At 38.3% G+C, this 14,742-nt stretch overlaps 1 protein-coding gene across 1 annotated transcript in view; it reads left to right on the forward strand.

Moving 5' to 3' along the window:
* Nucleotides 1-10,505, forward strand: part of LOC311305936 (uncharacterized protein) — a 32,411-nt gene extending 21,906 nt beyond the window's left edge. Inside the window, exons 6-13 of the mRNA XM_084433989.1 lie at nt 5,769-6,137; nt 6,326-6,364; nt 8,383-8,513; nt 8,618-8,896; nt 9,137-9,232; nt 9,327-9,477; nt 9,605-9,687; nt 9,772-10,505. Of these exons, the coding sequence (XP_084290115.1) occupies nt 5,769-6,137; nt 6,326-6,364; nt 8,383-8,513; nt 8,618-8,896; nt 9,137-9,232; nt 9,327-9,477; nt 9,605-9,687; nt 9,772-9,852 (1,229 nt within the window). The 3' untranslated portion in view covers nt 9,853-10,505. The remainder of the gene's footprint in view (nt 1-5,768; nt 6,138-6,325; nt 6,365-8,382; nt 8,514-8,617; nt 8,897-9,136; nt 9,233-9,326; nt 9,478-9,604; nt 9,688-9,771) is intronic.
* Nucleotides 10,506-14,742: the final 4,237 nt, after the last annotated feature.

The raw sequence follows: 14,742 nt of genomic DNA on the forward strand, positions 1-14,742 counted from the left end.
TATATATATACAGTGTTGTGCAAGTTACTTCCAAACTGTAATACATTATACATTACTTGTTACTGTTATTTAAAAGTAATTCTTTACCTTACAATATTACTGTCTCAGAATTGTAATGCGTCACATTACTCCTCTATTTCTTTTGAGTTACTTTCACCAAAATAACTACAGAAGTAGAACTTAACACTCTAAAATGACTAGGGCTGTATGCGATATAAAACCGCGACTCTGTGTCACGGTGCGCAGTGTGAGAAGGCAGAATCACGACACACCCCTTCCAACTCCCAGAGTTATCCTTCCCGTCCAGATCCAAAGCTACCACATCTTTAAATTACTAATAGTATTATTTGAAATTAACATTATAAAATACGTACCTACACCACAAAACTAGTTGAGAATAAATTCTTTAAAATTGGGCAATTCCAGCGTTATGGACGTGACATTTGCAGTAAAAACTTGAAATATAAATTCTCAGAAAATGCATTTGACACCAATATATTAAAACGTCTGTTTATATATCCATAGGCTACTCCCTTAATAAAGGAGTCCAGACATTAGACAAATATCAGTCTACACACATGGAAACACAGGGAAATAGACATGCATGCATGACACAAAAAATCTTTAACTTTTAGGTAGCAAAATATTTTTTAGTAATTCTGTGAATTACACTAAGCAAACCAAAAGTAGGCCTAATACTACCCACCGGATGAAGAAGGGTTGGCTCTCCACAGAACATAATATATTCATTTTATTTTATTTTTCATGTTCGCATTTATGAGGAAAAACGATGTTACGGTCGTATCAGTTCTCAGTTATGGATGTGAGCGCTCTGAAAGCGGCACAAAAAGACTGCTTTAAAGCTTTCACAGAGACCTCAAACAGAAAGCACAAAGCCTTTCTTTCGTTTTGAAAGTGAATTTCGTTTTGTAATAATTGTATCTTAATTTGAATCAATGTTTCATCAACCAATTGCCTGGATTTAATAAATAAGAAGTAGTAAATATAGTAGACAAGAGATTACCAGGACACGGAGGCGCCGGCGCGTGAACCTCGAGCTTGTCATATAAATGAACCGAAACTCAGCGCCTACTTGCCTCACAGTCAGACATGTCTACTTTTAAACAGAACTATTCAAAACGAAAGAAAACGGACTGCTCTCTGGTTAGAAAGAAAACACAGAACAAACAGAGTAATGCACATACGTCCATCCCGCGAATGTACAGTCTTCTTCTACCATATTCTCCCATTAACTGCTTTTCCACTGGCCAGCGCGAGCACAGAGACCGAAATCATGCCCTAAACACGCTTTTACTGGACTATGCCACACAATACAAAGGTACACCTGAAAGAGGGAGATGAATGAAATAAATCGCCATACAAATATATCAGAAGCTGTCATTTAGTCGTTATTTACAAACTTGGACACCACACGCGGCTATTGACTGACCACGAACAGGTAATAACTTACTTGCATTTTTCATTCGTTAATGTCTCGTTTTTTTCCCCCGTTTTTTTTTTTTTTTTTTTTACAATTAAATTTTGGGCTAAAAGGTGTGTTGTAACGCAAGCGTTACTGAACATGTACCGAGTAAAATATTACTGAAAATTGATTAGTAATGCCTTACACTACTGCGTTACAACAAAAAGTAATAAGTTACTGTAATACATTACTTTTGTAACGCGTTACTCCCAACACTGTATATATATATATATATATATATATACACTGTATATATATATAGAGAGAGAGAGAGTTTGAAATATTTTGAATTTGTTTGTCTTTTTCCACAAATTGCAACAACAATTACAATTTTAACAATATTTCAAGTGTACTCTTTCTTTGTAAAAAAATAAAGTATAGGCCTACATTTTATCATACGTATTTTAAAGTTAAGGATTCATTAGTTTAAATGTATCCTACATTGGAACAAACACTATAATAACATCTTAGTTGACGACTTCATTTTTGACAAAACATACTATATATATTTAACATATGAGCAGAAATTGCAAAACATAAGCTTATTTGATGTGGCAGTAGTCTATTTTACAGTAAAAACTTTATAATATATCCAAAACTAGTCAACAAAATGTTGTCTTTCATATTTCATCTGTAACATTGTTTTTATTGTTAATTTGCAGTTTATACGTTGCTTATACAAAGCCATTTTATTTCAACATATTTCAGTAGATTTTTACTCATCTCAGTATAGCAATATAGTTTGGTAAAAGATGTTAATTCATTCACACACAGAAACGCGATTCATATTTAAACAGTCTTTTTGCAAGCTGTAGGTACAAAACAGCGCGCATCTGTAGCCTACCGTTCATTCACACACACACACACACACACACACACACACACACAGAAAGCGATTCATATTTAAACAGTCTAGACACTATTCCATATTGCGATTAGAAAAAATAACTTGAGAATAAAGAACTTACCTATTCCTCAGCTGGATCCATTGCTCCTCGATACCAGCACTTCTGAGGTAATTTTTCCCCAGGATTATTATTAAGATAGTATTATTCCTCACAGCGTCGTAAAGTACATGAGTCTGTCTGATTAAACTTGATGTGTTTTATCCAGCTGATGTGGGCGTTGACACGTTTGCATGGATCGCCTAGGATCATTTGCAAACTATTTTGAATAGCGCGCACTCTCCGTGGGCATGGTCACATTAACACTTAATGAGCTATAATGAGCTGTAATGAGAACAACTGACATCTCTCTCTTTTCATAAAAATTACATAAACTGAGAATATGTGTTTTTTATATAAATTACTTCATTTAAAAGAAGAGAATTCAAGCTTCATGCCTGTGTGTCTATATGCCTGTGTGACTGAATATTCGCTGAGTTACAGTTCATTTTCGGACGCGTTTCAGAATGGACTTTGCTGACAGAGAGAAGGCAGAACTTGCATCATGTTTATTTATTTGGCAAAAAGTACAACACTTTGTTTTTATTGTGAGTATACACAAAAAATTAGACACTTAACAGGATCGAATGATGTATAACACTTATATGTACGATCAAAATCAACAGAGTATTTACTTTTGCACTGATAAGAAAAAAATTGCCGGCGCGATAGCCGACCCCAGGAGATTAATGGAAAATGAAATTAAGTTTATTCTTTTTTTTTTATTCCTTCATAGGATTTGTGAATAAATGTTTGGTTCAACTGTTTGGTATTTTCTAAATGAAGAGATGCTCTTGTAGGAAACAGAAGCGAAGACCAGGGGCCTCATGTATCAATCTTGCGTACGCACAAAAACTTTGCGTACGCCAGCTTTCACGCTCACGGTCGTATGTACTAACAGTGAAATTAACGCAAGAATGTGCGTTCCTCCATGCCAATTTCATGACTGGCTTACATACATTTCTCATTGTTTTTGTCCGTTGGCGACTCTTACAGGCAATGAAGTGAAGTTGCAAACATTACACAACAAATTGTTCTACAAGTCTATCGCACCACCACCCGTGGGAAGCATTGCTATTAATTTGCAATTTATAAAATAATTGACATATATTGTCACACGAGCCTTATGGGAATATTCTATCAATTATGCAACTAAGTAAGAACATATAAAAGCATATGCAAATTGATACAACCCTTAGTCTATGGCAATGACAGCTTTGGTTTAATGTCCACCTTTATATCAGACCATTTCTTTTTAAGGTCATTTAGGGTAGACTGTGTACAGCTGAGACATGTGTACAGTTGAGACACCTTAAATAACTTGCGTTCGCAGCAAGCACAAGTTGTGATTTTTGCTGTGCACGTGCGTATTAGTGTCCTCTTTGATCGTGGGAAATTTGAACAACGGATGCATCTCCGATCCGAAGATATCGGGAAAAGGTTTTTTTTTTTTCTAAGATATGACGTTCACTTCACCATGCACTCTCCGCAATGAATAGCTTATTATCCTTATGTGACTGTTAAACGTAACTGGTATCACCACAAACGTTATTCTGTGCCCTAAAAACTGGCATATTTCATGGTATTGTGTCATGCAAGGTAATTGCAAAATCTAGAGAAATGTGCGAGGTGGCCATCGGGGGACAGTTGAGACCCATATCTACTGTACCCCCGATAGAGCTCTATTAGGAAACACACTGTTTAGTTGTTCAGTGTTATGATAACAGTTTAAACGCGTAATTAGCCAGCATAGGACGCAAATGAAAATAACATTTGATATTTGTGATATTTAAACTGTGTATTATTAATAAATATTGTTACATATCTTTTTCCTGCTTTATACATTTTAACCAGTGCTAATTTAAATAAAATGAATGAATATAAATGGATGAATAAACAAAAATGTTGCCCAATTGTTATTTTCTTTATTTGTCTTTATTTTTTATATTTACAATGAATGGTTAGTTACCTTTACATCATTAAAAATGGGTGTCTCAACTGTACCATGCATGCTATCTCAACTGTACCACATATGGGTACAGTTGAGACAAGGTTGAGACAAAAAGCACCTTATTTTTATGAGCTAATTGTGGAAAATATAAACTACTTGTGGGTATTATTGATTGATCTTAGTCTACAAGCTAATGAAATGTCATGTGGCGTGTCATGTGGAAATTCACTTATTTTCATTGTCTATTTTTGTATGAAAAATCAAAACGCAAAAAGTGTCTCAACTGTATCAGTCTACTCGACAGTGCGACTTTCAGATCCCACCGCATTGACGGCATCAGCCAAACTCTCCCACTCATATTTTTTCCTTTTGTTATTAATTCCAGAGGACAAAGTTCCAAATAATTTTTTGTTTTTTTTGTTTCTACCTCCGATAGTAGCACCTCCAATTCACTTTCTGTAAAGTTTCATTTCTTGCCGCCATTTTCTTACTGCTTTCTTTTGCCAAAGTGGACTCATTACCATATTTAAATTAATTTAATTAAGGGAGGAGACTGGGTGGGGCGTTGTGCTCGTGCATGTGCGCTCAATTTTACGTTAACTGGGATGTACAAAGAGAATATGTGTGGGATCCTTCGTACGCAGAGATTCATACATCTGTTTTTTTTTGTGCGTACGCACATTTACAGCTTTGTCCGTACGCAATGTTTTAGTATGAATTCAACGCAAGTCTTTGTACATGAGGCCCCAGGAGACTTGGTTGTATCTTCAGCAGGATTCTTCATTGAGAACACGAGCTGTCGGTAGCTGCAGTCATCAAGTCTAACTAAGGCAGTGTACATTGTAGTTCATATAGATTTTAGTGGGCAGTGCTTAGATATGGAGACAAATCACCTGGGTGACGTCCTTAAACAAAGCATGCAAATTAAGTATGCAGGTTTAGGAACCCGCCCTAGACTCTCTAGTCTAGGTGTTACCAATGCTAATCCAATCAGCATAACTATTCAACGACTGGGACAGGGGCTCCAAGAGCCATTAAAGACAAAGGGTGAGAGTCTCAGTAATCTGACTTATTTAATTTACAATAGAGAGAACAGGACTGGCAAGAATCTCTTGCTGGAAGCTTTGCTTAAAAGCTGATATCATCATCGTAACCTTAAATGCTAAATTCAATGTTCTCTAATTTAGTTTTTCATGTTATGTTATGTAAGGACATAAGATCAGCAGATCTTAAATAGATTCTTAAATTTGTAATCCCACACTCTACAATTTGCTTAACTCATGTAAGGAAGAAAAGCTTTTTTAACTCCATTCTTAGGTAGATCCCATGCCACAAGTGTGTATAGTATGAATAGTAATTTAATTTTCAAATAGATTTTTTGGTTTTACAGACCCATGCTATAGCTACACTGCGCTGAATGATTCATGGAGAGACACCAACAATCGATTTTCCTCTCAACTAATGTGTGACTCTTGGGGCCTCTGGAACGGCTGGTACCGTCTCTTCATTCAGGGTCAGAGCGCTCAGATGCCAGACTCATGTGTTGATGAGAATAGTTGTGGCACTGCTGCTCCACTGTGGCTGAACGGTGGACATCCAAAAGTTGAGGATGGAGTGGTCACTCGAGCTGTCTGTGGAAACTGGTTGAAAGACTGCTGCCTGTTCCGAGCCAATCCCATTAAAGTCAAAGCCTGTCCTGGCAATTACTACGTCTATGAGTTTGTGAGACAATTTATCTGTCATACAGCATACTGCGCAGGTACAGTAAACATAATTTGCATTCATCTAGGAATGTATTTTTGTAATGTATTACATCTATGAGTTTGTTAGACCATCTATCTGTTTTTTACATACTGTGGAGGTGAATACATTAACATGTGCCTTTTGTACTTTTTTAATTTATATTTGTATCTGTTTATTAATTACAATTCTTTCCTTTTTTTGCAGAAGTAATCATCAATAATGCTACTTGCACTCGAAACACTGGTAATGTATACGCTGTGGCTTCTACTGACTGCTTAAGTTTTGATGGGATGTATCATGAAAATCTATCATATGTGTTTGTGCCTGTAGGTACAGACTCTAGATAAAACAATGTTTGAAATGTGCAGATGCTGAAGCACGTTCATTACCACATATTAATTCGTCATTTTACTGCATTAACTCCACTTGATGTTTGTTATGAATTATAAGAAATATAACTACAAAATCTCTACACACCTTTTTTCTATTACTAAGATGAGAAGATATGTGTATATATATATATATATATAACAACATTTTTGTTAAACTTTAGTTGAAAATTGTACAAATACAGCAGCCGCACACTCAAACACTGTGCAAGATCAATTTATTAGCGAGCTTTCGGTCTTCCGACCTTCTTCAGGCATAAAAACAAAGTGAATGTGGCCATACAAAAGGGCTCTTGCCAATCACCTCTCCTGATTGCATAATGCCAGACACCTGTGTTAACATGGCTAAGGCTACAGGGATAGGGAACATGGGAAATGTAGTTCAAACTAGCCTATATCAAGTATAGCCTTAGGTACAAGGTCTACTGGAAACAAAAAAAAAAAAACATAAATTACATCAAAACTTCAAATAGAAAAATACATTACAAGATTACCTTGCATCGACACAAATAGAAAGAAACCACTATTCTATGCAAATATCAGGCTATGACCATCATAAAGCATAGAATAGTCTATAGTGATGAGATTAAAGAAACACGCTCATATCAAACTCCTCATTGAGACCCAGTGGTTGTAGAGCTTCTAACATATAGATCCAATACAGCTCTCTCTGACATAGTCGCCTGTCAACATCACCCCCTCTCTGAGAAGTAACCTGTTCTATTCCCTGAAACCTGAGGGAGGATAGAGGATGCAAGTGGTTATTAAAGTGGCGGGCAACAGGATAGTTCATATCATTTCGTCTTATTGAACTTTTGTGTTCGCTAATTCTTTGCTTCAGAGGGCGAATAGTTTTACCAATATAGATCATATCACACGTGCATTTAAGCATATATACAACATTTTTAGTGTTGCATGTGATAACCCCTCTTACTGGAAAAAAATTCCCTGTTCTAGGATGTGTGAAAGTGTTTGTTTTCCACGTATTGTGGCACTGGGCACAGTTACCACAAGGGTAATTTCCATGTTTGAGGGGAGCTAAAAGTGTCTGTCTGGGACTTGGTAATATATTGGCTCTAACCAATTTATTTCGTAGGTTTGGCCCTCTTTTGTAAACAAAAAGGGGTGGATCTTTAAAATGTTGGATGAGAGCTGGGTCTGAGGTCAAAATGTGCCAATATTTAAGGATGGTACTCTTAAACATGTGAGCCTGAGGGGTATAGGTGGTAATACAGGTTACTGAAAAAATTTTTTCTTCCTGGATACTCTTTGTCAATAAGATCTGTCTTGATTTCGACAGGGCAGCCTGATGGGCGTCCTCAACACACTGAGCAGAATAACCCCTTTAACTAAAGTTAAACTTTAGTTAAAAAAAACTACCAAAATGTTTGGATGTAGATATTGGGATATGTATGAGATTTTGTCTTACAAGCCAGTGTTTTTTTATGTTTAAATTTCATATAACCTCATGTAATGTGTTTGTATGATTAGTTTATGCATATATTTAAAACAATGTGCAAATGAGTATGTGTTCATGTGTGGCTTTTAGTTAATGTCTGCTATCTTTGAGCTCATCTATATGCTACAGTACTTGTAAAAAATAGGGAAAAAATAAGCTTTAAGCAGATAGACATGAATCTCTTCCCAGAGAAACACTGTTATCTGTAGCACTTTGTTTCTTTAAAAATATTTGCAAGACTATTAATTATGTAGTGGTTAAATATTTTAAAGTCATATCCACATGAGTCATCCACCAGAGGGCATCATCATCGTCCGGCTACTAATCAGCCAGATTCAAACATGAGCCCCATAAATCAGTGTTAAATGTACACATCACGTAACAGAAATTATTTCTCTTCATTCTCTTGGCAGCACCAGGAATATTCTACCCATTCTGCTCATCAGGAGACACAATAAACCCTGCTGTTGATGATGGAAGCTCCTCAGTTATTCCACTGTTGAGTCCGTTTCTGTTCTTTGGCCGCACACACCAGCAGATTTATGTAAGAATTTTGAAGTCTAAATGTGAATGGCGAATGCTTTATAAACTCATCTGTTATCAGTAAAACCTGTGGCTGTGATTTTGACAATATTTCTCATGTTTTAGGTTAATAATAATGGACACCTCACATTCAACCAGCCTTCATCACAATATGTTCCCTACTCCTTTCCTGCTAATGAAAGCCAAGATATAATTGCTGGTCTCTGGACCGACCTTGACAACCATGCGAGAGGTGTGGTTTCATATCATCAGTACACTAATGGAAGTGTTCTCACCCGCGCCACTCAGGATATAAACAATCATTTCCCAAATCTGACCTTCAGCGCTTCTTGGGTCTTTGTTGCAACATGGGATAAAGTCCCTTACTATCCCATCTCTAACACAGTAAGATTGATGTACTTATGAAATGTGAATGTTTTCACTTTATCCACAATTCAATAAAATTTCTGAAAACTTTAGACAGTGACAGAGAAAATTATAATAAATTAAAACAGTAAAAAATAACAATGAGATCAGTAAGTAATGCTCATAAAAATAATATTCAATAATACAAAAATGTAATTTTGTATATAAAAAATATGTAAATGCTCAGGTTAAAGTGATTATCGTTTTTAATCTTCTCAGGAAACTTCGTTTCAAGTGGTTTTAATTTCAGGCAGTAGTTTTTCATTTATTCTGATGAATTATGGAGACATTGCTGTAACAAAACTTCTGGTGAAGGTAAAACAAACTTGTTTTCTGTATCAGAGCAATATGTTACTATTCACTAGTGAATATACTATTTATATGATTAATGATTTTTACATACTTTCAGGCTGGTTATGACACAGTAAACTCCATTGACTTCTTTGTGATTCCTGGATCAAACAATGGGAGCTTCATCTCAAACCTCAAGAACTCCAGTAATGTCCATATTCCCGGTCGATGGGCCTTCAGGGTGGACAGTGGACGCAACACCTCTAAAAGTAAGAAGTCTTGTCATTCTAGAAATAGATAAGGTTTTGTTTTTGTTTTGATAAATTACATATAACCCCATGTAAATTTTTTGTATGATTAATGTAAACAAATGTTTGTCTGTGTGTTTCCCTTTAGACAATGTCACTGGACTTCAAGTGAAACTTTCCTCATTTTCAGATCTTACACAGAGTGGAAACATTCAGATTGTTTTACAGCAAGTACGTCTCACTACTACAAATATTTATACAAAATACGGTAAAAGATAATAGCTAGTTTGATCTGTCTCTCCATCTTTGTTTCAGATAAAACAGGTGCTGGTCAATAACGGTCTGCCAAGCAACATAGAGCTGGAGTTAAGAAAACCGCAAAAGATAAAGCCGTGAATTCAGTCTCCTTCAGGAAAAGAAATAAAACAGTCCACGAGAAGACCGCAAAGACCCCTGGTTTACATTGTGGTTTTATTTGAATGATCTATCTATCTATCTATCTATCTATCTATCTATCTATCTATCTATCTATCTACTGTGTCTATCTATCTATCTAACCACACACACATGGTCTTATCTCACTTTACAGGAAGGGGGCCTTTATATTTTCTCACCCCTCAATTTTCAAACATACATACTGTACAGTATATATCAAATCTACATGATACAGAAGAACTAATTGTGTTTGATCCAACTTATTTATGTGTTCATTTAGCTTGAATAAAAATAATTAATTCTCTTTTTTTCTCATCATGCTTTTATATTATCAGATCTCTTGCAAGGTTGCAAGGGTTTAATAATCAAACTGATCTGAAGCATGTGAACAATGAAATTAAACCTGACCTTCCTCTTCAACTCAGTTTACTAGAAGCATACTTGCATAAGACAAATACTTGATCCAATTGTAAACTATTTGCTTTCACTTTTAAACAATAAATAATCTCAGTGGTAAGAAAAATGACTTTTATATAACAATATGTAAAATGTTTTTTTTTTAACATCTTTGTAAACATTTGACCTTAAAAATAAATTAGGCTTGTTTAGACATTGGTAATGTGTGGTTTGAAATACTATAGTATGACATAAATGAATAAACAACAGGTTTATAGTATTTTAACACAATTATGCTCTAATAAAATTTATTAACATTAAAAAGTCAGTGGAAAGGCATCTGTTCTGATATACTAACCTTTGTAATCAGGTTATTTTGTATTGATGGTCACCATCTCTGTCAAGGAACTTCAAATAATCTACAGTATTTTAGGAGTTCTCTTACGAGAGGTTCTCTCGTATTGCGTAAGTTAGCTTACGCTACGGGTAAAGTTCATCTTTTCTCGAGATACATTGTCAACGCAGTGCAGCTGCTAGCAGACCTAGAGCGGACTATCTAGCGAGCTCATTGGCTGCCTCGCGGCAACTGCAGCAGCCTACCTCTGAGCCTGGCGTGACGTCACGCCCGCGCCCTCACGCGTCATAACCCGCCGAAATGGGAGGTGGCTTAGCGTATAAAAGGAAGGCTCATAGGCTGCTCCCCTGATTTTCGTCTCTTCAGCGAAGCACTCCGCATCGCTGGACTCTGAGAGAAGCCGCCGTCGAATCAAGCGACAAGCAAGCCGAGGAAAGCGTCTGAAGAAGCCGGTCGTCTTCGCCGCCTTCAGCCATCCGTGCCTGCTTCGCTATCCGGCGACAGTATCCTTTTTCTGTGCTTCTGCTGTGTGTTCGCCGCCGCGACACACTTTTTCTAAAAGAGCGCGAGGCGTTTGTTGCAAAATGCCTCGCATTTCCTGTGGCTCCTGCCAAGCCCCGCTCAGCGACAGAGACCGCCACCTCATCTGTGCTCTCTGCCTGGGTCGAGACCACGCAGCCGTTGCCCTTCCACGGGTGGTTGCACGCTCTGCGAAGAACTGCCGATGTCGACCCTGCGGGCTCGACTCACCTTGTTCGACGCTGAAGTTGTCCCTCTGTCTGCCTCTGCTGGGCCGTGCAAAAAGAAGCGCCGCTCACAGAGACCACCGGAGCCCGATGTGCCAGCTGAGTGCTCGCCGGTTCACTTCCCACGAGCCTCGCTCTCTCCTTCCCCGCCCCCCTTCACCGACACGCAGCAGCCGGCCACGCCCCGCTCTCCCCCACCGGCCTCTTCGGCCCAGCGGTAAGCGGGATTGTGGATCGCTTTTCAGAGGTTCAGAAGACGTCGCAGGCCATGAATCTCTTCCTGCCCCGCCGCTCGAGCTCCGCTGCAGGCCATTCTCAAGCCCAGCCTCCTGCACGCAGCTCTACGCAGTGCTCGTCCCGGCCTCCGTCCTCGCAGCGACGACAGGGCGGCCGCCCTAGATCGCGCTCAACCAGCCGTCACAGACCGCCGCCCCCCCAGGGGCCCTGGCCCAAGATTGCGCTGAAGCCCGAGCCCGCAAAGTACTCCTAGCACACGCAAGGAGGAAAAGACGGTTGAGTCCCGCCGCGGCCGGACAGCCGTCAAAACACCCAGCCCTGTCAGTCCCCTTAGAAAAGGCTACTGCAGCAGCTTACACCGCAGCCAACGAGTCAGTTACACAACTCGCTCGCCTGCACACAAACGCCGTTTTTACGTACGTTTTGTATTCGACACCTCGCCGCATCTTTTCAGGAAGGCAGGCGTTTCCCTCTGAAAACGTTTCAGAAAATGTTGGGCCACATGGCCTCAGCTGCAGCGGTGCTTCAGCTGGGCTTACTGCGCATGCGCCCGCTTCAGTGCTGGCTGAAAGCGCGAGTGCCTCACACAGCGTGGATTACCGGCGGCTCGCGAGTCAGTGTGAATCAGGGCTGCGTTTCAGCCCTGCAGCCTTGGCTGGCGGCCGAATGGTACCAACGGGGAGTGACGATGGGAGTCATCTCGCACCGAAAAAACAATGGTAACCCTTCCTTTTACAGTCCCCTAATTACTAGGTATTTAACTGGTAAATATATGGTAAGTTATAGTTTGTTATTGGTAATTACCACAGGTAACAAGTATGTAAATGCAGAGAAACTACAAACTAATTACTAGGTATTTACCGGGTAAATATATAGTTATAGTTGGTTATTGGTAATTACCACAGGTACCAAGTATGTAAATGCAGAGAAAGTGTAAGGTAAATTATTTGATAAACCCTCTATAAATGGGTGTAGCAATGAACAACAACTACGTAAGACAAGGTAATTTATTGGAAACTACCGTCTTAATTTCAAGATAGTAATAAATAAACATGGACTGTTACCAACATAACCCTAGGATAACTACAAACCTAACTTGAATTGATAGGTAATACTGGAGGTGTTTCTAAAAATTGGCTGCCTACATTCTGAGGAAGTACACAATTAAATCTGAGTTATTACCAACCTAAACAGGTAACAAGTACACAGTACTTTGTTAAGTTGATATTTAACAGTAGTATTTTTTTTTCCCTGGTAGTTTCTCTGTAATTGCATACTAATCACCTTAAGTAATTACACACTAAAAAACTATAATTTACCATATGCTTACCAGGTAAATACTTAGTAATTAGTTTGTAGTTTCTCTGCATTTACATTAGGGCTGTATACCTTGGAGAACCTGGCGATACGATACATACCTCGATACACAGGTCACGATTCGATACGTACCTCGATACAGAGCTGTCTCGATACGATTTGATACAATGTGACACGATGCGATACGATTCAATAAAAATACATGGGCCAGAGCCAATTAGTTAATGCTGAACACATTTACTCAACAAACAGAACTCTGCATTTTTCTTCAATTTATTGAAGACAAAAGTGCATTATAACAAAGTGCATTTTGCTTAAATATTTGCAACTTTAAGTGCTCTGATTAATTGTACACAAATTGTATTAATCTGAAAATTACCACAAGTCAACATTTAACTTTCCAAGGGTACAGTCTGAGCTCACACAAGCACAAAATCTTCTTCTTATTCTTCTTCTTATTCTTAACTTCTTATTAAATCTTCTTATAATTATTTTTTGTGACACCATGTACTGCCATAACATATTTCACTATGAAATCACTTAAATGCTACATCTTGCTTTAACATTTGGCACAACAACAAATCTACCTCATAACAGGATGGATTTTTTAAATCTTAAGGCTAAACCAGGTTTGTCCTCAAAAAGGCAGGTTGAACAAAAATCACTGCAGCAACAAAACAATAACCTGAGGATACTCTTGGTAATGCTAGCTTTATCCTATGACTTAAGATTTTTGTTCAAAAACAGAAGTTGGTCAACATGCTTTGAGCTTAGTACACTTCTCTGTGCGGTTACAATATCGCCTGCCGTAGAGAAAACGCGCTCCGAGGAGACACTAGTCCCTGGAATGCACAGGTACACTTTGGCAAGGCGTGACATTAGTGGATATTCATTCTGGTGCTCTTTCCACCAACTGAGTGGACTTCCCTCAGCAAGAGACAGGGGTGGTGCCTCCTTGTACCTTGACATCTCCTCTTCTGCCTGGGCCTGTGTGGTTCTGTGTCTCACCGCAGGACCTGCACTGTAAGTTGAACCAAGCAGATCAGCCAAACAGCACAAGTCCTTTTTCTTCTTGGGTGGTGGGCTGGCAGGAATGTCATCCTTGTCTTCCACATGATTGTCCTCCTCTCCTGGTATCACTTCAGCCTCTTCCTATTATGCAAAATACAGATTTTTTATCAATAAACCCATAGTTAATTCTATAAAGAGCATATTCAAAGACATATAATAGTTAGTTTGCCTTTTATTTAATGCGATGAACTGACAAACCTTTACAATATATTGTTTTGCTAGTACATGAAGTATATGTTTGTAACCATTTAGTTTTTTAAGCTCTAACATACTATTATGAATTTGAAATTATGAACTGAATATTTCGTTTTATTACACTTGGTGTATATATATATATGTGTGTGTGTGTGTGTGTGTGTGTGTGTGTTTGTTTGTTTTTTATGTTTTTTAACCATGTAATGCTAATGTTAATGACACAGTGAAAGGGCTTACCTGAAATAGTTCTTGAATTCTTCGAGCTTCTGCAGTGATTCTCAGGTATATTTCCTCTCGTTCATCATCAGGAAGGAAGGGCAAAGCTTTGAATCTTGGATCGAGTGCTGAACATACATACATGGTCTCTTTCTGCTGATCCATGTACCTCTTGCTCAAATCTTGGCAAATAGCCGCTTTGATTTCTTTCACTATCTCACTATCTGCTCCGCTCTCTTGGAAATCCTGGATGAGCTGAGCATGAAGAGGGGCCACAACTGACAGTGTTGGAGAGCTTTCTTTTGACATTACAAGAGT

Source organism: Rutilus rutilus, assembly GCF_951802725.1.
Source record: "Rutilus rutilus genome assembly, chromosome: 1".
NCBI lineage: Eukaryota > Metazoa > Chordata > Actinopteri > Cypriniformes > Leuciscidae > Rutilus > Rutilus rutilus.